At 31.2% G+C, this 25,744-nt stretch overlaps 1 protein-coding gene across 7 annotated transcripts; it reads left to right on the top strand.

Annotated features, from left to right (window-relative positions):
* The first annotated feature begins 5,932 nt into the window (after positions 1-5,932).
* On the top strand, positions 5,933-10,562 carry LOC107851200. 7 transcript variants are annotated; one of them, XM_047402680.1, is made up of 3 exons: positions 6,214-6,760; positions 6,966-7,098; positions 7,302-10,562. In XM_047402680.1, the coding sequence occupies exons 1-3, from the start codon at positions 6,670-6,672 to the stop codon at positions 7,447-7,449; spliced, it is 372 nt and encodes a 123-aa protein (XP_047258636.1). In that variant the 5' UTR covers positions 6,214-6,669; the 3' UTR covers positions 7,450-10,562. The 7 variants fall into 7 exon arrangements, 2 of the variants coding, with proteins under 2 accessions (XP_047258636.1, XP_047258637.1); XR_007049397.1 differs by having other exon boundaries at positions 6,218-6,760; positions 7,330-10,562; XR_007049398.1 differs by having other exon boundaries at positions 6,219-6,760; positions 6,994-7,098.
* The last annotated feature ends 15,182 nt before the right edge of the window (positions 10,563-25,744 follow it).

Here is a 25,744-nt window from a genome sequence, read left to right as displayed (position 1 = left end):
TTTTGGACTCACTTGGTCTATCCATATTGAGTTAATAACCAAATCATCAGTCATTTTTCTTTCCGAAAGTCATTCAAATTCTTACGCCAAAAGTTCCTCAACTATGAGTTCGTTTTTCAAAAATCCACTTACTCCAAAAGTCATTGAGTGTGTTATAAAGTCACTCAAGCAATTTAATTAATTTTTTCAATAAAATTTGCTAACATATTTTATTTAAAATAAAAATATTAAGAAATAAAAAATATTTTCATTTAATGACCTAACCATACCTAAAATTCATTTACATAAATTGTTTAAATGAATATGTTTTTAAATTTCTTAGAATTTTGATTTTACGACTAATTGTTCTTGTCTAATGATTACTCTATACTTTAAAGTATATATAGTCATATGGATCATTAATTAATATCCTAAAATCACAATCATTTAATTGTATAATTTTTTTGTGTTAATTTTACCTCGTTGTAATGTATATATTATAGTGTTAAGAATGTTTAATAACATTTGCTAATGTTTTAATTATATTATATCATTTTAGTTTAAAATCTATAACGTTCCTTTAATCAAACTATTACGAATAGAATTCATTGTAATTGTTTGATGCATGTATAATATACAAGTTACAATGCAAAAGATTGCATTATGATTGAAAAATCAATTCCGTAATAAGTATCACGTTGAAAGTTAATTAAATCTAATCAACTAAATGAATATGATTCCGAAAATCTTAAAAATTAATATTAACACTATAAGTGAATTGATATAAACTATTTAGGATATTTTAAAATTTCAGAGGGTTAAATATAAAGTAAACATGAGAATATGTAATTATATAATTCAAATGATTTTTTTTACTTTTTCTAGTATTTTGATTTTAAATAAAATTTCATGTTAACAAATATTAATGCAAAAAATTAATTAACTAGGTTGATTAACTTGTAAGTAAAATACTCAAAGTTAAGTGACTTTTAAAATAAAAATCAAAGTTGGATGACTTACCGAGAGAAGAACCCTTAGTTGAGTAGCTCTATCTGTAGACTCCCATGTAATTTGAGCTTTGAGCATAATTTGAGGTCTTTTCTACTTGATACTCTTTTATTTCAAAATCCTAATGAAAATTGGACAGTGATGGATGAGATTATAGCAATAAATTGATTTACGTGTTTCACTACTTTGTCAATCATCAAACCGTACAAGTACCCAACACAATATCTAAGGCGTATAAATGTTTGTCTACCTATGTTCATTCAATTCCTTGTTGTTCTTAGCGTTGTTGTCATTATCTCTGTCCGTTTGTTGTTTTTGTTGTTTCTCCATTTGTTGTTTTGTTGTTTCTGTGTCATGTTACTTTCTGGCGTTGGAGTTAGCTCCAGAAAGGAGCTTGTACTATGGCAATTATTTAGCAACAAGAACAAAAGTACCCAACACAATATCTAAGGCGTATAAATGTTTGTCTACCTATGTTCATTCAATTCCTTGTTGTTCTTAGCGTTGTTGTCATTATCTCTGTCCGTTTGTTGTTTTTGTTGTTTCTCCATTTGTTGTTTTGTTGTTTCTGTGTCATGTTACTTTCTGGCGTTGGAGTTAGCTCCAGAAAGGAGCTTGTACTATGGCAATTATTTAGCAACAAGAACAAAAACAATAGGAGCTTGTACTAGGGCAAGTATTTGCAGCAACAAGAACAAAAACAATAGGAGATTCCAAGGCTAGAAGAAGAAGTCTTGTTCATACAAAATGCTTTGGTCTGATATATGGGAACATCAAGCAGAGATGAGCATTTGGTCTGATATATGTGAAAATCAAGCAGAGATGATCATTTGAGGCTTGTGGATTCTGAATTTTATGATCGGGGCAACGACTTCAAGCTAATATATTATAACCATCAAACTAAATTTTGTCGCCGATGAATGGGACATATCGTCCACGTATAATTTCCTTAGTAACATCGCCTGAAGAGCTGCTTCACGCATCTATATTCAGAGGGTGTTTGGATTAGATTATAATTTGATCAAAATAACTTAAAAGCTATTTTTAAATTTTAGGAGTGTTTGACAATTTAAAAAATTGCTTTTAAAAAAAGACAATTTTGGTTTTTTATAAGTCAAAAACAATTACCCTCTTGTAGTCCATTTGATTTTTTTAGCTTATAATCTATTAATGCTTGTATTAATCAAACATTTTCATTCATTTTATTATTCAAATTAATATAAAATCCAATTTATATATATATTAATTTTTATTTTAAAGACAAATTTTATGCAACCTTAGTTCCCCCCTCCCCCTACTTTTGATAACACTTTACATAGTGATGCAATTTCATAATTAATGACTAGGAGACGTTTATCAATATAGTTGAAATGTTATATATATATATATATATATATATATATATATATATATATATTTATATAATATTTTCATGAATGACTATTGAATTTGTGTGCTAAAAAAATCTTTTTTCTTGGTTAAAAGAGTTTAAATCATCAAACAAAATATATATGTTACTGATCATTATAATTATATTAATAGATAAATAGTTGGTCACAAAAGATACTATTTGTTTGCTAAAATGACTCTTAATTGAAAAATATATTACTTATTGATTGAGTAATGACTACATCACTATTAAAAATTATTGAATATGAACGTTGAGTCGTCAAATATACATGAATCATTCACTAATCATTCATGAAGTTGTATATCTTCAGTGAGTGTTCTCCATATATCTTGGTTGGTGAGTTTTTTTTCTTAGAAAAATTCATATGTTGTACAATAATAATTGTCCAAATTTAAAAAAATATATTAAAGAAGGGGAATAATACATAAAAATTATATTTCATAAATTAGAAGTTTCATACATAAGAGGTACTAATATGGCTAGAGTTAAGTTCGCGATAAATACAAATTAATATAAAATCCAATTTATATATATATAATAAAAACTAATATATATATATATATATATATATATATATATATATATATATTAGTTTTTATTATATATATATAAATTGGATTTTATATTAATTTGTATTTATCGCGAACTTAACTCTAGCCATATTAGTACCTCTTATGTATGAAACTTCTAATTTATGAAATATAATTTTTATGTATTATTCCCCTTCTTTAATATATTTTTTTAAATTTGGACAATTATTATTGTACAACATATGAATTTTTCTAAGAAAAAAAACTCACCAACCAAGATATATGGAGAACACTCACTGAAGATATACAACTTCATGAATGATTAGTGAATGATTCATGTATATTTGACGACTCAACGTTCATATTCAATAATTTTTAATAGTGATGTAGTCATTACTCAATCAATAAGTAATATATTTTTCAATTAAGAGTCATTTTAGCAAACAAATAGTATCTTTTGTGACCAACTATTTATCTATTAATATAATTATAATGATCAGTAACATATATATTTTGTTTGATGATTTAAACTCTTTTAACCAAGAAAAAAGATTTTTTTAGCACACAAATTCAATAGTCATTCATGAAAATATTATATAAATATATATATATATATATATATATATATATATATATATATATAACATTTCAACTATATTGATAAACGTCTCCTAGTCATTAATTATGAAATTGCATCACTATGTAAAGTGTTATCAAAAGTAGGGGGAGGGGGGAACTAAGGTTGCATAAAATTTGTCTTTAAAATAAAAATTAATATATATATAAATTGGATTTTATATTAATTTGAATAATAAAATGAATGAAAATGTTTGATTAATACAAGCATTAATAGATTATAAGCTAAAAAAATCAAATGGACTACAAGAGGGTAATTGTTTTTGACTTATAAAAAACCAAAATTGTCTTTTTTTAAAAGCAATTTTTTAAATTGTCAAACACTCCTAAAATTTAAAAATAGCTTTTAAGTTATTTTGATCAAATTATAATCTAATCCAAACACCCTCTGAATATAGATGCGTGAAGCAGCTCTTCAGGCGATGTTACTAAGGAAATTATACGTGGACGATATGTCCCATTCATCGGCGACAAAATTTAGTTTGATGGTTATAATATATTAGCTTGAAGTCGTTGCCCCGATCATAAAATTCAGAATCCACAAGCCTCAAATGATCATCTCTGCTTGATTTTCACATATATCAGACCAAATGCTCATCTCTGCTTGATGTTCCCATATATCAGACCAAAGCATTTTGTATGAACAAGACTTCTTCTTCTAGCCTTGGAATCTCCTATTGTTTTTGTTCTTGTTGCTGCAAATACTTGCCCTAGTACAAGCTCCTATTGTTTTTGTTCTTGTTGCTAAATAATTGCCATAGTACAAGCTCCTTTCTGGAGCTAACTCCAACGCCAGAAAGTAACATGACACAGAAACAACAAAACAACAAATGGAGAAACAACAAAAACAACAAACGGACAGAGATAATGACAACAACGCTAAGAACAACAAGGAATTGAATGAACATAGGTAGACAAACATTTATACGCCTTAGATATTGTGTTGGGTACTTTTGTTCTTGTTGCTAAATAATTGCCATAGTACAAGCTCCTTTCTGGAGCTAACTCCAACGCCAGAAAGTAACATGACACAGAAACAACAAAACAACAAATGGAGAAACAACAAAAACAACAAACGGACAGAGATAATGACAACAACGCTAAGAACAACAAGGAATTGAATGAACATAGGTAGACAAACATTTATACGCCTTAGATATTGTGTTGGGTACTTGTACGGTTTGATGATTGACAAAGTAGTGAAACACGTAAATCAATTTATTGCTATAATCTCATCCATCACTGTCCAATTTTCATTAGGATTTTGAAATAAAAGAGTATCAAGTAGAAAAGACCTCAAATTATGCTCAAAGCTCAAATTACATGGGAGTCTACAGATAGAGCTACTCAACTAAGGGTTCTTCTCTCGGTAAGTCATCCAACTTTGATTTTTATTTTAAAAGTCACTTAACTTTGAGTATTTTACTTACAAGTTAATCAACCTAGTTAATTAATTTTTTGCATTAATATTTGTTAACATGAAATTTTATTTAAAATCAAAATACTAGAAAAAGTAAAAAAAATCATTTGAATTATATAATTACATATTCTCATGTTTACTTTATATTTAACCCTCTGAAATTTTAAAATATCCTAAATAGTTTATATCAATTCACTTATAGTGTTAATATTAATTTTTAAGATTTTCGGAATCATATTCATTTAGTTGATTAGATTTAATTAACTTTCAACGTGATACTTATTACGGAATTGATTTTTCAATCATAATGCAATCTTTTGCATTGTAACTTGTATATTATACATGCATCAAACAATTACAATGAATTCTATTCGTAATAGTTTGATTAAAGGAACGTTATAGATTTTAAACTAAAATGATATAATATAATTAAAACATTAGCAAATGTTATTAAACATTCTTAACACTATAATATATACATTACAACGAGGTAAAATTAACACAAAAAAATTATACAATTAAATGATTGTGATTTTAGGATATTAATTAATGATCCATATGACTATATATACTTTAAAGTATAGAGTAATCATTAGACAAGAACAATTAGTCGTAAAATCAAAATTCTAAGAAATTTAAAAACATATTCATTTAAACAATTTATGTAAATGAATTTTAGGTATGGTTAGGTCATTAAATGAAAATATTTTTTATTTCTTAATATTTTTATTTTAAATAAAATATGTTAGCAAATTTTATTGAAAAAATTAATTAAATTGCTTGAGTGACTTTATAACACACTCAATGACTTTTGGAGTAAGTGGATTTTTGAAAAACGAACTCATAGTTGAGGAACTTTTGGCGTAAGAATTTGAATGACTTTCGGAAAGAAAAATGACTGATGATTTGGTTATTAACTCAATATGGATAGACCAAGTGAGTCCAAAAAAGACGAAAGTTTTAATGTTTTTTTTTTTTTTTTTTTTAAAGTTTTAATGGAGTTAGAAGTCTACTTTGAGAAGAAAAAACTAAGAGCTAGTACATAAGGTGATGGGTCATTTTAATATTAAATCAATATAAGTGCATTATTGTTCATTTTAATAGTAAATCAATATAGTGCATTATTGTTATTGCTGCACCAACTTTCTTTACAGGCTTTACAGCCATACATACATAACTTTTCTTTCAAATATTCCTTTTAACTTTATTCAACTTTAAAAAAGAAATAATGCACTAAGTTTTGTCTACGGTATTTTATGAAAGCTTTCATTCATTTTTGGTGAATGCTCTTCTATATAAGAAGACCATATGCACGGCTAACATACAGGGAAGAGGGAGAAGAAGATATACGGAGAGTTCATATATTATAAAAGAGAGTTTAATAGTTGAAGGGAGGTGCTTATTTGTGTGGAGTTTTGAACTCAATTCTAGTCCAGAGTATTGAGTTATATTGTGTAGACTGTTGTATTCTGGAGGGGACAGGCCAATGAGTATTACTGCTGGATCGGAGAAATAATTACCGCAGTGAGCTTGAATCTCCTTAAAGAAAGCGAGATATCCGCGCCTCAGCCATAGAAGAAGAAATATAATTTTCTTTATTCATTTGTAATTTTCAGTTGTAAATCAGTTGTAATATCATTGCAATTTATTGAGATTTTCACCAACAATTTTAAGGAGATTCATAGATGGCAACAACTGAAAATTTCGCGGATGTCAAGATGGGAGATCTCAACAAGCCATTCCGGTTCAACGGTACTCACTTCAAGAGGTGGAAGGGTAAAGTGTTTTTCTACTCTAGTCTTCTCAATGTTTTTTATGTGTTAACTGAGAAAAACCCAAATAAAGTAGATAACTCTTCCATGACTGACGACGAACTTATCTCTCTTGAAGAGAAAGTTGAAAAATACAGTTGTGACTCCTACAAGTGTCGTTATTTTTCACTTAATTGTCTATTTGATAATTTTTATGATTATTATGATAGAACTTACTCTAATGCAAAGAAAATTTAGAAAGTCTTGCAAAGTAAGTATGACACTGAGGAGGTGGAAGCGAAAAAACATGCGGCTAGAGGCCAAGATACACTTATGCAATCAGAAGAGAACATCACACCGAAGGTAAATTTATCTTCATATAATGCTACCCTTGAAAATAAAAAAAATACTATTTTGAAGCCTAAGAAGAAAATATTCAAGAAAAATAATGGTAGATATCCCAAGAATTATTATGGTGAGAATAACCAAGCAAAAAATCAACATATACAACAAAAAAGACCATGTTTTTTCTGTGGCAAGAGTGGACATATTGCTCGAATTTACAGGTTTCAAAAACGTGAGCCTACATCTCAGGAAAACGTTACCGAAGAACCATTTATGACAGTAATAACAGACATAAACATGGTGGTGAATGTTGATGGATGGTGGGCTGACTCTGGTGCAAACCGTCATGTCTGTTATGACAAAGACTGATTTAAACATTATAAAAATTTTGAGGAGCCCAAAATCGTCATGCTTGGAGATTCACACACAAGTCAAGTACTTGGAGTGGGGGATGTCGAATTGGGATTTAATTCTGGAAGAGTATTAATCTTAAAGGATGTGCTATATACTCCTTTCATGAGAAAAAATTTAATGTCGAGTTTTCTTCTTAATAAAGCGGGCTTCAAACAGATTATTGAATCTGATCAGTATTTAATTGTGAAAAATAATATTTTTGTGGGAAAAGGATATGCATGTGATGGTATGTTCAAATTGAATGTTGAAATGAATAAAGTATCTACTTCTGTTTACATGCTTTCTTCTACTAATTTTTGGCATGCTCGTTTGTGTCATATAAATGAACGATATGTGGGAATCATGAGTATTTTAGGATTAATTCCAATAATCAAAAAGAATTTTGAAAAATGTGAAGCTTGTAGTTAAGCTAAAATCACAAAAAGGCCTCACTTCTATGTTGAAAGAAAAACTAATTTATTAGAATTAGTTCATAGTGATATTTGTGAACTTAGTGAAATTTTAACTCGTGGAGGAAATATATATTTTATCACTTTTATTGATGATTTTTCTAAGTTTACATATGTTTACTTAATGAAAAATAAAAGTGATGCTTTTGAGAATTTTAAAACTTTCCTCCATGAAGTTGAAAATCAGTTTAATAAAAAAAAAAAGAATAAGAAGTGATAGAAGCCGTGAATATGAGTCACTTGAGTTCAATTCTTATGTAAGATCATTGGGTATAATTCATGAAACTACTCCTCCTTATTCTCTGGCATCTAACGGTGTAGCAGAAAGGAAGAATAGAACTTTGGTTGAGTTAACTAATGCCATATTAATTGAGTCTTGTGCACCGTTAAATTTTTTGGGTGAAGCTCTTTTGACTGCTTGTTATGTGTTGAATCGTGTGCCTAATATAAAGATGAAATTAACGCCTTTTGAATTATGAAAAGGTCATAAGCCAAATTTGGGATATCTAAGAGTTTGGGGTTGTTTAGCCTATGTGAGGTTAATGGATCCTAAAATCTGTAAGTTGGGTAAGAAAGTTACTGCTTGTGCTTTTCTTGGTTATGCTTCTAATAGTACAGCCTATAGATTTTTTAATCTTGAAGATAGTGTGATAATAGAATCAGGTGATGCTATTTTTCATGAAGATAAATTTCCTTTTGATTCTAAAAATAGTGGGGGTCATGGGACTAAAGAAAATATCTTATCACTACCTAGTTCTTCTACTTCTACTTTAAATAATAATGAAACTGATGATTTTGAGTTAAGAAGAAGTAAACGAGCTAGAGTAGAAAAAACTTTGGTCCTGATTATTATGTTTTTAACGTTGGAGATGACCCACTCACTTTAAAAGAAGCTTTGTCATCACATGATGCTATTTTTTGGAAAGTGTCTGTAAATGATGAAATGGAATCGCTAATTTCTAATAAAACTTGAAAGTTAGTTGATTAACCACCGGGTTGTAAAACAATTGGATGTAAATGGGTCTTACGTAAAAAATTAAAATCAGATGAATCTGTTGAAAAATATAAAGCTAGGCTTGTGGAAAAAGGTTTTAAACAACTAGAAGGCCTAGAATTTTTTGATACTTTTTCACCAGTAATGAGAATTACATCCATTAGACTTTTAATTGCTATTGCGGTAATTTTTGATTTACAAGTTCATCAAATGAATGTAAAAAATGCTTTTTTAAAACGGAGACCTAAATGAAGAGATTTACATGGAACAACCCGAAGATTTTGTTGTGGCTGACCAAGAAAGCAAAGTATGTAAACTTAATAAATTCCTATATGGCTTGAAACAGACACCGAAACAATGGCATGAAAAGTTTGATTCCTGCATGATTGAAAATGAGTTTAAAACAAATGAGTGTGATAAGCGCATATATCATAAGTCTTGGAATAATTCATATGTTATTATTTACCTATATGTTGATGATTTATTGATCTTTGGCTCTAACATGAATATTATTGATGAGACTAAAAATATTCTTAGAAGCCATTTTAAAATGAAAGATCTTGGTGAGGTAAATTTTATTCTAGGAATAAAAATTACTAGAACATGTGATGGAATTTTCCTTGACCAGTCACAGTATGTTGAGAAAATATTGAAAAAATATAATTTCCTTGATTGGAAGCATGTTGTAACTCCATTTGATTCTAGTGTTCACCTGTTTCCTGTCGAGAGTGAAACAAAAGTAATAAATCAAAAGGAACATGCTAGCATAATTGAAAGTTTGAGATATGTGACTGATTGCACTAGGCCTGATATTGCATATGCAGTAGGAGTACTTAGCAGGTTTATTAGCAAGCCAGGTAATTAATGAACATTGGCATGCTATAAACAGAGTAATGAGATATTTAATTGGAATAAAAAATTATGATTTGTTCTATACAAAATATCCTGCTGTACTTGAAGGCTATTGTGATGCGGATTGGAATACTTTATCAGGTGATTCCTTATCCACGACTGATTATGTTTTTACTTTGGGTGGTGGTGCTATTTGTTGGAAGTCTAAAAAGCAAACAATTATTGCTAACTCTACCATGGAGGTTGAACTAATTGCTTTAGCTTCAACTAGTGAGGAAGCGAATTGGTTGGGATATTTGTTATTTCAAATACCTTATTTTGAAAAAACAATTCCTCCTATATTAATTCATTGTGATAATACCGCTGCAATTGGTAGAGTTTAAAACCGTTATTATAACGGTAAATCCAGACCTATACGGAGAAAATACAGTAATGTGAGATTATATTTGACAAATGATACCATTAATGTTGATTATGTCAAATCTTGTGATAATCTTGCAGATCCGTTGACTAAGGCCTTAGCAAGAGAAAAGGTCTGGAGTACATCGAGGGGGATGAAATTGAAGCCTATTAAATCATCAGTCATATGTGAGGAAACCCAACCTGGGGACTAGAGATCATATAACCAGGTTCAATGGGAAAAATGAATCACCTGATGACTTGTTATGAAAAATGCACTATTAATTTATCCCTCCCTATGATGTAAGTACATTTGCCTGTAATGATTGTGAGGTTGAGTTTATTAAACTCTTAATGAATATCTGTATCTCTTATGAGTGGGGTGCTAAATTACATGAGCACTCTCGGCGGATTTCACCTATGTGAGTGTGGAGGTAGGCTGCTTCCTATTGAGAATTAGGTTCATTCTCTAAAGACACTCATTAAAATCGGGATAGCACAAGGCCGTAACGTGCTGGCTAAAAAGCTCATTTCAACACCTTGACTATTATGTGTAAGCAGTAACTTTTTATTTCCCCAAAGCTGTCATAGTTCAAGTCTGAGACCACTACGACTCTGGAGTAAAAATTACTGTTTTACTAAGTGAAGGTTCAATTCAGAACACACCTTTATTATACATAGTAGTCTTCCTTCTACTATTGGACTCTCTTGTTAATATTAAAATAAGTGGAGGATTGATAGGTCATTTTAATGTTAAATCAATATAAGTGCATTATTGTTCATTTTAATATTAAATCAATATAGTGCATTATTGTTATTGCTACACCAACTTTCTTTACAGGCTTTACAACCATACATACATAACGTTTCTTTCAAATATTCCTTTTTAACTTTATTCAACTTTAAAAAAGAAATAATGCACTAAGTTTTGTCTACATTATTTTATGAAAGCTTTCATTCATTTTTGGTGCATGCTCTTCGATATAAGAAGACCATATGCACGGCTAACATACAGGGAAGAGGGAGAAGAAGATATACGGAGAGTTCATATATTACAAAAGAGAGTTTAATAGTTGAAGGGAGGTGTTTATTTGTGTGGAGTTTTAAACTCAATTTTAGTCCAGAGTATTAAGTTATATTGTGTAGGCTGTTGTATCCTGGAGGAGATAGACCAGTGAGTATTACTGTTGGACCAGAGAAATAATTACCGCAGTGGGCTTGAATCTCCTTAAAGAGAGCGAGATATCTGCGCCTCAACCATAGAAGAAGAAATATAATTTTCTTTATTCATTTGTAATTTTCAGTTGTAAATCAGTTGTAATATCACTGTAATTTATTGAGATTTTCACCAACATAAGGTCTTCCAACATGATTCTCAAGCAGAGGCGGACCAACAGATAAAATTTGGGTGCTCAAGCACCCATTGATCTTGACTCGAAATAGTTATAATTATATAAGAAATTGAAGAGAAAGGATATAAAAAAAATGAAAAGCATCCACAAACGTGAAGTCGGGTTGGGTGCTTTGGTTTAAGAGTAGTGTTGGAAATTTAATAGTGGGGGAGTTCAAACCCCACTGAAATTTTTTTTCCTGAAAATTACATAAACCTATAACTTAAATTTCACTTATTATAAAAAATCTCATCTTTTTAAATATATTGCAAAAATCTCATTTTTTGAGTTAATACATATACATAACTTTTTATGTATATGTCGACCTTGTTATGTATATGTCGGCCTTATTATGTATATGAATCGTCCTTATTATGTATATGTCGGCCTTGTCATATACAAAGGTTTCTATGTATATGTCGGTCTTGTAATGTATATAAATCGGGAGAGAGAGTAAAGTAATTAAGAAAGTGAGAGAGAGTATAAATAATTCTAATAAGGTTGAGATTTATGTTATTTTTACCTTTTTTTTTCCACGGGTAAACTAATTCTTTTTCTCCTATTAGGCACATTTTTAGTTCTTTGTATCTAAGGTGAAGTGGGCCCGTGGACCCTTTTACATGTCCAAGTTTGTAAAGTGAACACCTCTACTTAGACTTTTATCATCTAAACCTCTCAACTTAATAAAACTCAACATTTTAAATTCTTTTGATGCATATGTGACATTAAGTTGCTGAGATGGAAAGCGCGTATTTTCACGCATTTTTTGAAGCACGTGAAATTTAAAAAAATTATTTAAAATATTTAATAAAATTAAAAAATAATAATTTCTTTTTAAAAAAATCCGTTTCTTCTTCACCTCTCCCTCGTCCTGCCTCCCCCCAAACCCACCCCCTTCATTTTTTTCTTTCTTCTTTTTTTATCACCCCCACCCCGTCTCCCCCACCCCCTCCAATTTTTTTTCGTTCTTCTTCTTTCTCACCACACCCCGTGTCTCCTACTCCATCTGCACCACCCCACCCCACCCCATTATTTTTTTTAGCCCCCACCCCCACCACAGCTAGAAGAAAAACATAATCTATCTTCCTTCTTCAAAATTTTTTCCTCCGTTTGAGATTTATTTTTTTGCAAATTAATTTCTCAATTCAAAATCTTTCATATTTTTTGAGGATTAAAATTTAAATTTGAATTGAAAGTGAGTGATAGTGGATATTGAAAAATTAATAAACTCCATGCATAAGCTTGAAAAAGCTTGAACTTCAAGTTTGAAGAGCAATAAATGAATTTTTATGATTTATCAAAGATATTCAAAACGAAGAATTGAAAAATTTATTATGTTTGTGTATTTGAATTTATAGTTGAAAATTTAAATTCATTGGATAGGAATTTCAACTATTTGGAATGAAATTAATTTTTTTCTATAATTCTTAAAAGTTATTTATTTAATTAAATTTATTTAAATATTTAATTTCTTATGTAGCATTTTAAAAAGGACATGGAATTTAATACAACACTTAAAAATAATGTGGAAGTAATTGTGTTACTCACACTAAAATAGGGTTTAAAATATTGAGTTTTATTGAGTTGAGGCGTTGAGCTGTCAAAAGTCTAAATAAAGATATTCACTTTACAAACTTGGACAAGTACAAGAATCCATGAAATCATTTCGCCTACATCTAACCAGCCAACTTATAATATCAACCTAGAATATTTTATGAACCAAAGAATTAGCATAAAGTCTGTCTATAGATACAAATGTCTTTAAAGTAACTTTAGAGTTATAAACTAACTTAATTCAAGTAATTGAAGAAGAAGCAAGGTAGCTTTTAATTTAATTATGTATTTCCTTCATTATATGTACATCAATCATAAAAAAGATGGATAAGCAGCAATATCTTGTGATTTGTTTGCTAAAACATGCATTTAAGTCAAATACGTACACCTACACATCAAGCACGTTACTAACATATTAATATTATTGAAACCAACCCAAAATCAATGAGGAAATTGCATTTAAATAATTTCCCACTATTATGTTCCCTTTAATAAATTTTTAAAATATTTATTACTCCCTCTGTTTTATTTTACTTGTTATATAAAGTGAAAATAATTTTTTTCTTTTTTACTTTTTTATTTTAGCAAATCAAGAGAATTTTATTATTTTCTTTCATTCCTACGCTAATCATTAAATAACTACAAAAAAATATAAGTTGTCAAATGTAATTTTTTTAAATACAATCAATAAGTTTGACTTAGTAAAATAAACCCACAATAAATACTTTGTGAAAGAGAGTACTCATTAAGGAAATAAGTTTCGTTTTAGAAAATAAATGCAACTTCTCTTTGAGTTCAAGAATACTTACCTCAGATTTTCCATCATCTTCTTCCTTGTCTGAATCTCCAATGGCCATGAGAGCAGTTTCATCACCTTCTTCATCACTTTCAGATGCCGTATTTATATCTTCCATGACCATCTCATAGGTTTTCAAATTACCAACAAACTCATCAAGGGACATTCTAGCTTCTCTTATGGCTGTAACTTTAACATTCCACTTAGATTTTGGTAGGACTCTCAAGACTTTCTCTACTTATTCCTCAGTAGATAAAACCTTTCCTATAGATGATAACTCATGATTTACCAACAAAGTTAACCTAGTTATCATTTCTTGTAGTGACTCATTTTTTTCCATTACGAAAGCCTCATATTCAGTGAAAAGTAATGCAATTTTGAATTTTCTCACTTGGCTAGTGCCTTCATGTGCATTCACCAATGCATCCCAAATTTGTTTAGCAGTGTTGCAATTTGACACTGTTGTACTCGACTGGACCAAGACCAGAAACAAGAATGTTTTTTGCTTTTGTATTCTTTTGTAGTGCAACAAGATCTTCTGGGGTGAATTCACTCCTTTATCTTTTTCATTTATTCTCCATCCACTAACTTTATGGAAATTGTTGGTCCGTCAGTAATTTTGTCCTATAATTCATAATCTACACTTTGAAGATCCATTTCCATCCTAGTTTTCCACCAAATAAAGTGAGAACCATCAAAAAGTGGAGGTCTAATAGTGGATTGACCTTCACTGTGACCAGTAGGTAGTGTGGAATTCATCATAGTGATCTTTGTCTTAGGTGTTAACCCCTTTTAAGACAACCTCGCTCTGATACCACTTGTTAGAGTACGTGCCCTACTGATCAGTGAATTTAACGTAAAAGTTGCCTATGGATGGAATGGGATGCCTGATGTGTTCCAAGGAAGCAGTAAAACAGAAAGTAAAGAACACAATGATTTTTACGTAGAAAACACTAGGCTCAAAATGGTGTAAACAAACCACGACCTGTACCTCTACAAGATTTAACCCCAACTTCACTAAATAACTCTGAGCCTCAACAACGACTGCTTACATACTCTTGTAACCAACAACTAGGAATTATAAACTCTAATTCCTATACCTTAATAATTGGAATTATAAACTCTAATTACTATAACTCAATAACTGAAATTATAAACTCTAATTCCTATAACTCAAAAATCACCCTTGACTGTTGAACCCACTTCGAGTTATCCCAAACTTGAAGTTAACTCAGCTCAGTATTGTTCCTAAACAATCAATCTAGGAAAGTAATAAATTACAACTCAATAAGAATAATACATTTAAACTGACTCATGAACTGTAAAGTTTAATCCTGTGAAACAGATTCATCAATCTGTTCCTTTGTACTGGCAGCACTTGAATCTTCAGTCAGAATTCTCTCAATTATGAACTTTCTCAATTTGCTCGTGTTTAGCCTTTTCTCTCTCTGTAAGTGTGCAAGTTACTATGAATGATGCATCTTCTATTTAAGCACAGCTCTCCAAAGAGTCATTCTTTATTTCAAACCCCTTCTTTAATCAGAACTCTCATTGCATAGAGCTATACTTCAAGTGAGACTCATTTTTTAATTCCAACTCTTGTCACCTTAGTGTTGTAGTCAAACTCCAACTCTTTAAATCATCTTATCTTCAAGTATTTTATTCAACCACAACTTCTTCAATTTCTCACGTGATTAGTAACTTGAGTATATCAGAATTTGTCTCGCTCATTCATTCCTGACTTTAAGCAATCTATCTAACAAAGAGTCCTTCAATTAGTATGTTTCTTATCTTGCGTAGACTTCTTCAATCTGCAGAATTTTTCTCCTTCTACACATAAGACTCTTCAGGATATGCTCAGAAGTGAAACTCCTTCTTTCCATAGGACTTCTTTTTCAACTCAACTTGCTTTGCCTTTATCATCAAGTGTTTGAATCAAATTCAACTTCTTCAAATTAGCATATGTTTATTTCCTTGAGTTTATCAGAATTAACCACTCATCTAGTTGTTGATATTTTTCCACCCTTGTCTTTAATCATCGATGATTTTGCTACAAGTTCAGCTACATGAGACAGTGTGTCCGTGTCTGTGAACCAGCTTGACTGACATGTTTCATATCAATTTGTCAGTTTGTCAATCATCAAAATTACATTGTACCCAATAAGTGCTATCCTAGAAACGGAACTTTAATACGGATATCAAACAACAAATGAAAAAAAAAAAAAACATAGAAAGGAGATAGGGAAGTTAAATTTAGTTTAACGACACAACAAAGAGTACTAATAATAATTCAGTTTTCTCAAAGAAGGTGTCATGATACCTCTTGCATGTCTCTTTAAGTTAAAAAAACTGCCTTCACCATAAACACTAACGAAGAATTGATTCAAGAATTCAATATTATTCTCTCCACTCACACTGATAGAGATAGTTGGTTTGGACTTTGGAGTTACCCACACAGATAATTCAAGATTGATTTCCCTTCAACGTCTTCTGAATCGAGAAATATAAGCATGCATTCTATGAAAAATAGATTGTGTTGATAATAGATTGATCTCTCAATCGTATGTAACTTTTCAAAAGAGCAAGTTTTGGAGACAGACGTGTCCTACAAGACATTTATGAAACGTTGCGTTGTTTGTCTAGGGATAGGTCTTTTTATTTTTCGAATAAAATATTTACTTAAATTGGAACACACTTGAATAATCTAATTATTGACATATTAACTATTTAAGTTAGAAGAGTATTTTAGAAATTTTACTTGAAGTTCATGTTTTTAAGATAGTATAGATATGAGAATAATAGTTTGACATGAGAATGGTGTCATGCATTTGACGAATTGGTGTAAATATGAAGACGAGACAAACCTTGATTAATTGGTGTAAATATGAAGACGAGACAAATCCAAATCACAAAGTGAGAAGTTATCTTAAGAAAATTATAATTTCTTAGAATTGTGGATGCAGATATCAAGTTAAATCCATTAGACAGTAGACAAATTTATTCATAAGTTATACATGCTTATAGCCTATTTGACCAATTTTTTTTTATAAAGTATTTATTTTTTCTCAAAAGTGTTTATTTAAAAAAATTGAGGTGTTGAATTAAGATTTAGGGAGAAAATAAATGTTTTTGCAGATAGAAGAAACAATTTTTAATAAGCTAAAAAAAGTAATTTCCCTTCCAAAACACTTTTGACAAAAATACAATTAAAAAGTATTTTTAAAAGTTTGGTCTAACAATTTTTTTTAAAAAAAATTATTGGTCAAACAAAAACTGCTTCTCATCAAAAATACTTTTTTGAAAAATGTTTGTTAAAAAAGTACTTCTCAAAATAAGCTGATTTTATAAGTTCGATCAAACAAGCTATTAGTTAGGCATATTTTTTAATTAATAGTAAACATGTTGTTATATATGTAATTTTTACTATAAAAAATAGGGGAAAGGATAAAACGGCACTTCAAATTAAACTATTTCCATGAAATTTAAATTTCACTTTCTAGCCATTTCAATTAACTGGTTTGTTCTATATCATTTCTGCACACCTTCTATATAGTTTTTATCCCAATCTTATACATATAAATATTCTATACAAAAATTAGACAGTTTTGATTCACAATCAACACACCTTCTATACAGTTTCTATCCAAATCTTATACATATAAATATTCTATACAAAAATTATACAGTTTTGATAAACAATTTATACAATAACTGTACATTTTTTTTACACGTTTTATACAACAATTACATAATTCTCATACACTTTCTATATATTTTTTTATATATATTTTATACATATACATATTTGATAGAATTATACAATTTCTATACATATATCTTATACAAATGCATATTCTATTTAACAATTATATCGTTTTTATATAATTTAATTATTATTTCTAAAAAAAAAAAAAAGCAGAATATTTGACCAGTTAAAAAATTTATAGTAAAAAAAAAATTAAAATATTTTTAAAAGAGCTGAATTGTCCAAGTTGAATGTATATGGACTACAATTTATAGCAAAAAAAAAATTAAAATATTTTCAAAAGGGCCAAATTGCCCAAGTTGAATACATATGGACTACGTAGGCTAAACTGACCCAAATTAGGAAATGACTATAAAGCGGAAATAGTATATCCGACTGACCACTTTTTAAAAAGCTTTCAAACTTAGTTATTTATTTTAAAAAGTGCTATAGTGTCCTTTTTCCTAAAAAAAAATAATACATGAATAAGTTGCTTCTTTACTAGCCCCAAACAACAACAACAAAAAAAAATCATGATTACACCTGTCGTACAAGAAAGGTGATAGGTTCTCCTTATAAAAGCATTAAAAGCAGTGGTGGAGCGAACAATTTGATGAACATGTTAATTTTCTTGTTAGACGAGTTAAACGTATGAAAAATAAACATAATCTCATAATAGCTGACATTTAATATGCAGGATGGTAAGTGGTAACCCTTCACCTAAGATGGTTCCGTCCATACTTAAACCATGAAAATACATAAGTTGCTAAACCATAACAACAAAAGTTAGTTAATCTTCTTTCCCATGTAGAAACAACAAACGGACAGAGATATGACAACAAGAAGGAATTGGATGAACAAAGATTGACGAACAATTAGAGGCCATAGATATTATGTTGGGTTCTTGTATGTTTAATGATTGACAAAGTAGCGAAACACTTATATTAATATGTTGCTATTATCTGTTTCACCATGCATACTCCAACTTGCATTAGGATTCTTTGAAATAAAGGAGTATCAAAGTAGAAAAAATCTCAAAGTCTGTCCAAAGCACAAATATATAGGACTCTACATATAATAAGGAGTATACATATGAATAGACCAAAAGAGTTCAAGAAAGAAGAGAGTTCTAGTGGAGTTAGAATTCTACTTAGAGAAGAACAATGAAAAGCTATAAGTAGACACTCGGTTCGATGTTGTTATAATTTGGGTTCGATAATTGGTAATTGAAAGTGAATATCAAATAACATATTTTAAACTGATAATTCGGTAGTAGGTAAACTTTACTTCGGTTCGGGATGATATTTGGTAATACCATATTCCTATTTCATCTAACTAAATTTCTGAAAATCACCTACTCACTGCAAAGGCAACTGCAAATGTATTCAAGGAAACAGGATTGGTCCGACTGAAATTTTTGGCTAGTTCTATTGTAAAGCTTAAGTAAGGAACGGAGGATGCACCTTTTGACCTTTGAGTTTTGGGTTGACAATGGGCCAATTAGATTTTATATATATACGGGGTGAACCTTTATTTAATATATAATTCGGTATTTGGTAAATACGAAATATCAAATGGTATTAATATCTTGTACCAAATGTGACTGAATAATCGAATATCAAATTTTCTGGTTCGATACAATAACATTTTAAATATTTTATGTCCAGCCCTCTCTATAAGTACATAAGGTCTTCCAACATGATTCTCGCACACATGCTGAGAGAAAAAGGTAGAACATGTGCAAATAAACATGAATAATATTTGAGCGAGTTCTGCCTAACTACCAAAATGCATCCTAATATTGAAGAAACACATTGAAGAATTAGGTCTACTTACAGAGTCTAGCTCCGAGGTTTAGCTTTAATGTATGTGTTCATTGAATTGTAATGTTGATGCTTTCTTAATCCAGTGTGTTATAATCTGGAATAGAATTTTTATCTTCAAGTTGGGATAATTCAAAAATTTGAAAACATAAATCTTAGAAGGTTTGTGTGTTGTTAGAAATTAGAGTTAGTTCTTAGGGTCGCAAGAGTTTTCTAATCTGATTTTCTTTGAGACTCATAGTGTTTTAGTGATTTTGGAGTAAAAACTTGTAGAGGTATAAGTCATAATTTTTTAGCTTTTATTAGAACGTACAAAAATATCATATTATTTTCAATGGACTAGTGCAATGTTGCAACTAGATCGAATGACTATGCTAGTTGGACAAAGGAAAGCTAGAACTGTAATTATCTCATTAATTATTGTTATGACTTGGAAGTTTGTTGACGGCTCGACCTTTCTTCTGACAAGTTGAACAAAAGAAAGAAACTATCTATTTATACAAAAATACTATTTTAGAATTTTAAATTAAGTAAGTTAAATTTTTATATTAATAAATAAAAATTTTATGACATCTAAGTTAATATATTATTGCAAATAAATAGCTACATCTTATTAATCATAACTAATTCTTACTTCAAAAAAAAAATAGATAAAAAAAATATTGTGTTTTAAAATTTTCACTAAAAATAATTAATATGTGTATATATTTGAGTAATTTTATTAAAATTTTATTTTAGATCACTAATTTTATTGTGAAAGCTTCGTAATGATCTAATGAGAGTGGCCGGAATTGGCGGTGTCTTGAACAGTAAGTGTGGCCGACAGTGTAGAAGAATCATCAACGTTTTGTTGAACAGTGAGTGTGGAGTACCGACATTGTCTCAAGTAGTGGATGTGTTCATCAGTGTAGGAGAACGAGTGACGTATTGACTAGTGGGTGTGGTTGCCGGTGTAGGAGAACTGGTAACGTCTCAAATTTATTTTGGTGATGTTTTGGAAAAGTCGAGTTTGCTGGACTTTGGGGCACTGGATTTTGAATTTTTCGGTTGAAAGCATGGTACTAATAGTCCATTCTTTCCGATCATTTCCGGTTGGTTTATCGCCGAGGACAAGTTACTGGCGGCGCCAAATTCTCTATTGATAAAATATTATTTTCGACCGATTACACATTCCGATTTTAAGATCCGACGTGAAGAAACCGAAACCTAAGGGAGAGACTCGATGGCGAGGGTATTAAGGAAACGACAGGACCCGTCCATCGGTAAAAGAAGGTATGCCATCATATTTGGGCCGCAAACCTTGACGACCTCTCCACATTCTTCTCTTTCTCGCTTCACCACATATTTCGAGCAGGACTTTTGACCACCACTCCGCATATCTCAACTTTAATTCTAATTGAGACAGAAAAAAAAAAAGAAGAAGAAGCAAAACTTCAACAATTTTGTAATTAAAAACACTATAAAAAGAAAAAAAGAAGAACAGGAAGGAACATACTGATTTTGCGATTTTTCACTTTTCTAATTTACTTATGATTTAACAAAAAGCATGAGAATTAAAATAGGAAAAGAATTGAGTCAAAGTTTTAGTTATTTGACATATATTCTCTCTTTCTAGAATTTATTCTATTTTAATTCATAGAAAGTTAAACAATTAAACAATCGGGAGTCATTTTGTATCTGGTCAAAATTATATATGTATTAATTAATCGAATAAGAGACACAATTATTGTTGAACAGTTGGTTAAGTGTACAGCTGTGCATTAGTGGTGTCACTAGCAAGTTGTTGAGTTAGTTAATGGTGTCATTAGAGAGTTAGTTAGATAGTTAAATTAATAAATTCCAGTTGTAAGAAAACACAAGTTGCAACTATAAATAGACACATTAGAGATAGCAGTTTTCAGTTTTTTCCTTCTCTGTATTTAATGGTTGAGTAATGAGAATTTTCTTCCTTTTGCACTTCATGATATTTTGATTTCATACGGTTTCTTCTTCAAAGTTTACATGGTATCAGAGCCAATAGGGCAATTCTAGAGATTTATCTTAAGGATTTCGAAGATAAGTCGAGAGTATTTGTTGCCCTGTTGCTCGTATGGAGATCGACGATGTATCGCAGGAGGAATTGGGGAACAGAGCACGGGGAGAAACTTCGAATAATGGAAGTGCACTTATTCTAGATCACAATCACCCACTATATTTGAGCTCTGCTGATGTACCTGGAGCTTTATCTATGGGGATTCAGCTGACTGCAATGGAAAATTACACTTTATGGAGTCGAGCTATGGAAATTGCTTTGCTCGGACGGAATAAATTGGGATGTGTGGACGGAACAGTGTTGCGTAGTAACTATGATGGAGATTTGAAGAAAATCTGGGATTGTTACAATGCAATTGTGATTTCGTGACTTACTTGCAATGTGAGTAAAGACTTGCTTAGTGGAATTTTGTATTCACCTAGTGCACATCAGTTTTGGCTTGATCTCAAAGAGAGATTTGATAAAATCAATGAATCAAAACTTTATCATCTCCATCATAGCATATTCAAACTAACTCAAGGAGTTTCTACAGTTTTCTCTTATTACACAAAATTGAAAAACCTTTGGGATGAGTATGACTCCATTTTGCCGCCATCTGCTTGTGATTGTTACAAAGCCAAAGAATATGTTGAGCAGTTACAATATCAGCATTTATTACAATTTTTGATAGGTCTGAATGACAGTTATGCACAAGCTCGGGGACAAATTCTCATGATGCAAACTTTTCCTAATGTTAATCAGGCATATGCCTTGGTTATTCGGGATGAAAGTCAGAAGGGCATAACAAGTTTTATTCATGAAGAAATGGATTCCACTGTATTGTACATTGGCAGATCTAAGATGAATCGGCCACAACATTTTCAAAAAAAGCCCTTCACTCCCTTGTATTACGATTATTGCCATATGAGAGGGCATGCTAAGGATGATTGTAACAAATTGAAAAAGTGTAGTCATTGTCATGCCTTCGGTCATGTAGTAGATGAATACTTTCAGCTGATAGGTTATCTTGAGAACTGGAAGGGAAAGAAGAAGGTGAATGCAACCTTGGTAGGTTCTCAAATGTATGATCCTCACCAGGTCGCACATGACCAATTGCTGAAGAAAGTAAATGCATTACAAGGTGGATGAATGTGCACACAAGATCAACTGATGCAGTTAATGCAGAAGGCTACACCGGAGTAGCGTCGGCATATCCTTTATGTGCTGATTAAGAATAACATGGATGAAATATTTAGTACTATCAATATGGACGGTAATTCTAGCCCATATTCAGTAAAATGGATAGTAGATTCCGGAGCAACTGATCACATGATAACCAGTAATACATATTTACATGATGAAAAAATGGTAGGCAATATAGGTAAAATGCATTTGCCCACAGTTGATTCAGCCTCAGTATTACATGTAGGGAATTTTCAGTTGAACAAAGGTGCAGTCCTTAACAATACGCTATGTGTTCCACCATTTCAGTATAATCTTTTGTCTGTTAACAAGATGACAAAGGATTTAAACTGTTGCGTGTCATTCTTCTCCATATGTTGTGTATTTCAGGACCTCTTGTCTAGGAAGGTCAAGGGGATTGGTGAAGTTGAAAATGGCTTGTATGTGTTGAACTGGAAGGACAATCAATTAGTGAAAAGACCAAAGATAGTTTCTGCAGTTGCTGGAACTGCTGATCCAATGCTTTGGCCTAAAAGGCTAGGTCATGTCCCTATGGGGGTTATTAGAAGAATCAAGGAATTCAATCAATATGGTACTTTTGCTATAGATAAATGTACAATATGTCCTCAAACTAGACAAACTAGAGTTCCATTTCCACTTAGTACTACTAAAGCTGATACAGTTTTTGATTTGATACATATAGATGTCTGGGGTCCATACAAAGTATCCACTTACAATGGCATGAGATACTTTCTCACATTAGTTGATGATAAGTCTAGGTGGACATGGATTTTTTTGCTAGCATTGAAGTCTGATATAATTGTTGCTATTAAACAGTTCTTGTTAATGGTGAAAACTCAGCTTAGAAAGTGTGTTAAAGTATTTAGATCTGATAATGGAGGGGAATTTCTCAACACTAATTGCCATGATTTGTTTGGGCTGAATGATATTATACACCAAAGGTATTTCCCTCATACTCCACAACAAAATAGAGTGGTGGAAAGGAAGCATAGACACCTTTTAGAGTCTGCTAGAGCACTTAAAATCCAAAGTTCTTTACCAAGTAGATATTGGGGAGACTGTGTCGAAATTGTAACTTATATCATCAACAGGATGCCTTTATCTATTTTGGGGAATAAGTCACCATATAAGGAGTTGTATGATAAGTCTCCATCTATGTCATATTTCAAGGTAATAAGATGTCTTGCTATAATGCCCTAATTTGCTGAACCGGAATGCTACACGGTGCCCATGACCCCGAGGGACCACAAGATAACCCATGGCTGATATTTGTACTTATAAACTGTATAATATAGAACATAAATATGGAATACGTAATACTGTAAGGCCATAAGATTCAAAACGGAATAATCATAACATGAGATTGGGGTATAGAATACCCAAAACAACTATAATACTATCTGAAGTCTGAACATACTAGTCTAAAAAACCTCTAACATGACTGTCTGAATAGGGAGTTGATGGGACATGTCCCCAACTAACTCCGACTAGCAAAACTGAACTAGAATAAATTATAACATAAGTAATGATCATGCCCTCGAGAGACGAGGACTCACTGCTGGAACTCTAACAGCTAAGATGCTACTGCTACTGCTGGTCTAGAAATCATGTATCTGAACCTATGTATAACATAAAAGAAAGCACCATAGAGTGAATGCGTCAGTACAACTGAGAGTACTGAATATACGAGTGAGGTAGGATAAATGCAAAGGGTTTGTATACATGAACAATGCTGACTGATATGAACGTGAGAACACATACATACATAAGTAACTGCTACTAAAGTCATGACGATACTGACTACTGGCTCTGAATACTGGCACCATAAGTTTACCGATTCTGAATTACTAAATGACTGCATTTACTGATATTGATCTGTGAATCACTAATAAGTGAGGAATTGATACTGTATTACTGAATACTAGGAGACTGATACTTTATTACTGATAAAGGAATGATTGTTTCTGGCAGTATTGATTATGAAGGACTGGTCTAACTGACTGTATCTGACAGTCCTGAAACTAAGTACTGATAGCATGAGTTTACTAAAATCTAATATGACTGGCAAATGATTTATGATAGCTGATATAGACGATAACATAAGTGGCTATATCTGATATCCTTGATACTAGATATTGATAACATGGGTGACTGTAGCTGACAGCCCTAAATCTGATGGAACTATCTGAGTTCGGTACTATATCTAAGTTGACTGTATCTGACATTCCTGATATTCTGAAGAACTATTTGAGTTATTTTACTGAGACTGAATGACTGAAACTGTGGGAGGTAGTAGTTTAACCGACATGCCCCACGTATGCTAATGTAGCTGAACTGGGGTCCAATCCTTGCCCTGATTGAAAGGGTGTAAATACCATACCACGAGTAAAGACAAGCTATGAGTGACCCTCAAATCTGCCAGTTTCCCCAAAAGAGAACGACGGATATCCACCTCATAAACCCACAATCTGGCAGTGTCGATGTCTCAACCTATGTTGGCTTCATAGTTCTGGAATGCAAGGATGACTGCTAATAATCACACCCTCATCTGACAGTGTGTGTTATCATCCTTGGGTTCACTCGGTGCTAACTTCTACTCCCATCTGAATAGATACTGAGCATGACTGACTGAACTGATTAACTGGACTGATAGTATTGCTTAGCTGAGCTAAGCTAAATTAAATTTAATGAGTTCCATTGACTGACGGAATACTACTGAGATCTAAGGATTGACTGAGAGAACTGAAGTTACTGAGTACTAAGTAGAACTGGAGTGGTACTGAGTTTACTAAATTTCCATTGACTAACGGAATTACTACTGATGTCTGGTAACTGACTGAGTTTATGAGATTACTGAGATTTCCTGAGTCATATGACTGACTGAATTCTACTAAGCATGGCTTGACTGAAGATATCATGACAACATGACATGGCTCTAGGTACACAACTATATTTTTTGGATACAAGTATCCCTAGGACTCGATGGAAGGAAACTGACACACATGACTGACTTGATCATAAGAATAGAGTCCA

Source organism: Capsicum annuum, unplaced genomic scaffold, assembly GCF_002878395.1.
Source record: "Capsicum annuum cultivar UCD-10X-F1 unplaced genomic scaffold, UCD10Xv1.1 ctg2607, whole genome shotgun sequence".
NCBI classification, from domain to species: domain Eukaryota; kingdom Viridiplantae; phylum Streptophyta; class Magnoliopsida; order Solanales; family Solanaceae; genus Capsicum; species Capsicum annuum.
Note: the sequence above shows the minus strand (reverse complement) of the source record. Positions and strands in the feature narration are given on the sequence as shown.

Bases quoted from the DNA above. Each gene is read 5' to 3' on its own strand.
- LOC107851200 (XM_047402680.1), top strand. From the start codon at position 6,670: ATGGCAACAACTGAAAATTTCGCGGATGTCAAGATGGGAGATCTCAAC. The intron at 6,761-6,965 runs GTAAAGTGTTTT...TTATTATGATAG, and splicing joins TCACTTCAAGAGGTGGAAGG to AACTTACTCTAATGCAAAGA. The intron at 7,099-7,301 runs GTAAATTTATCT...TCGAATTTACAG, and splicing joins AAGAGAACATCACACCGAAG to GTTTCAAAAACGTGAGCCTA.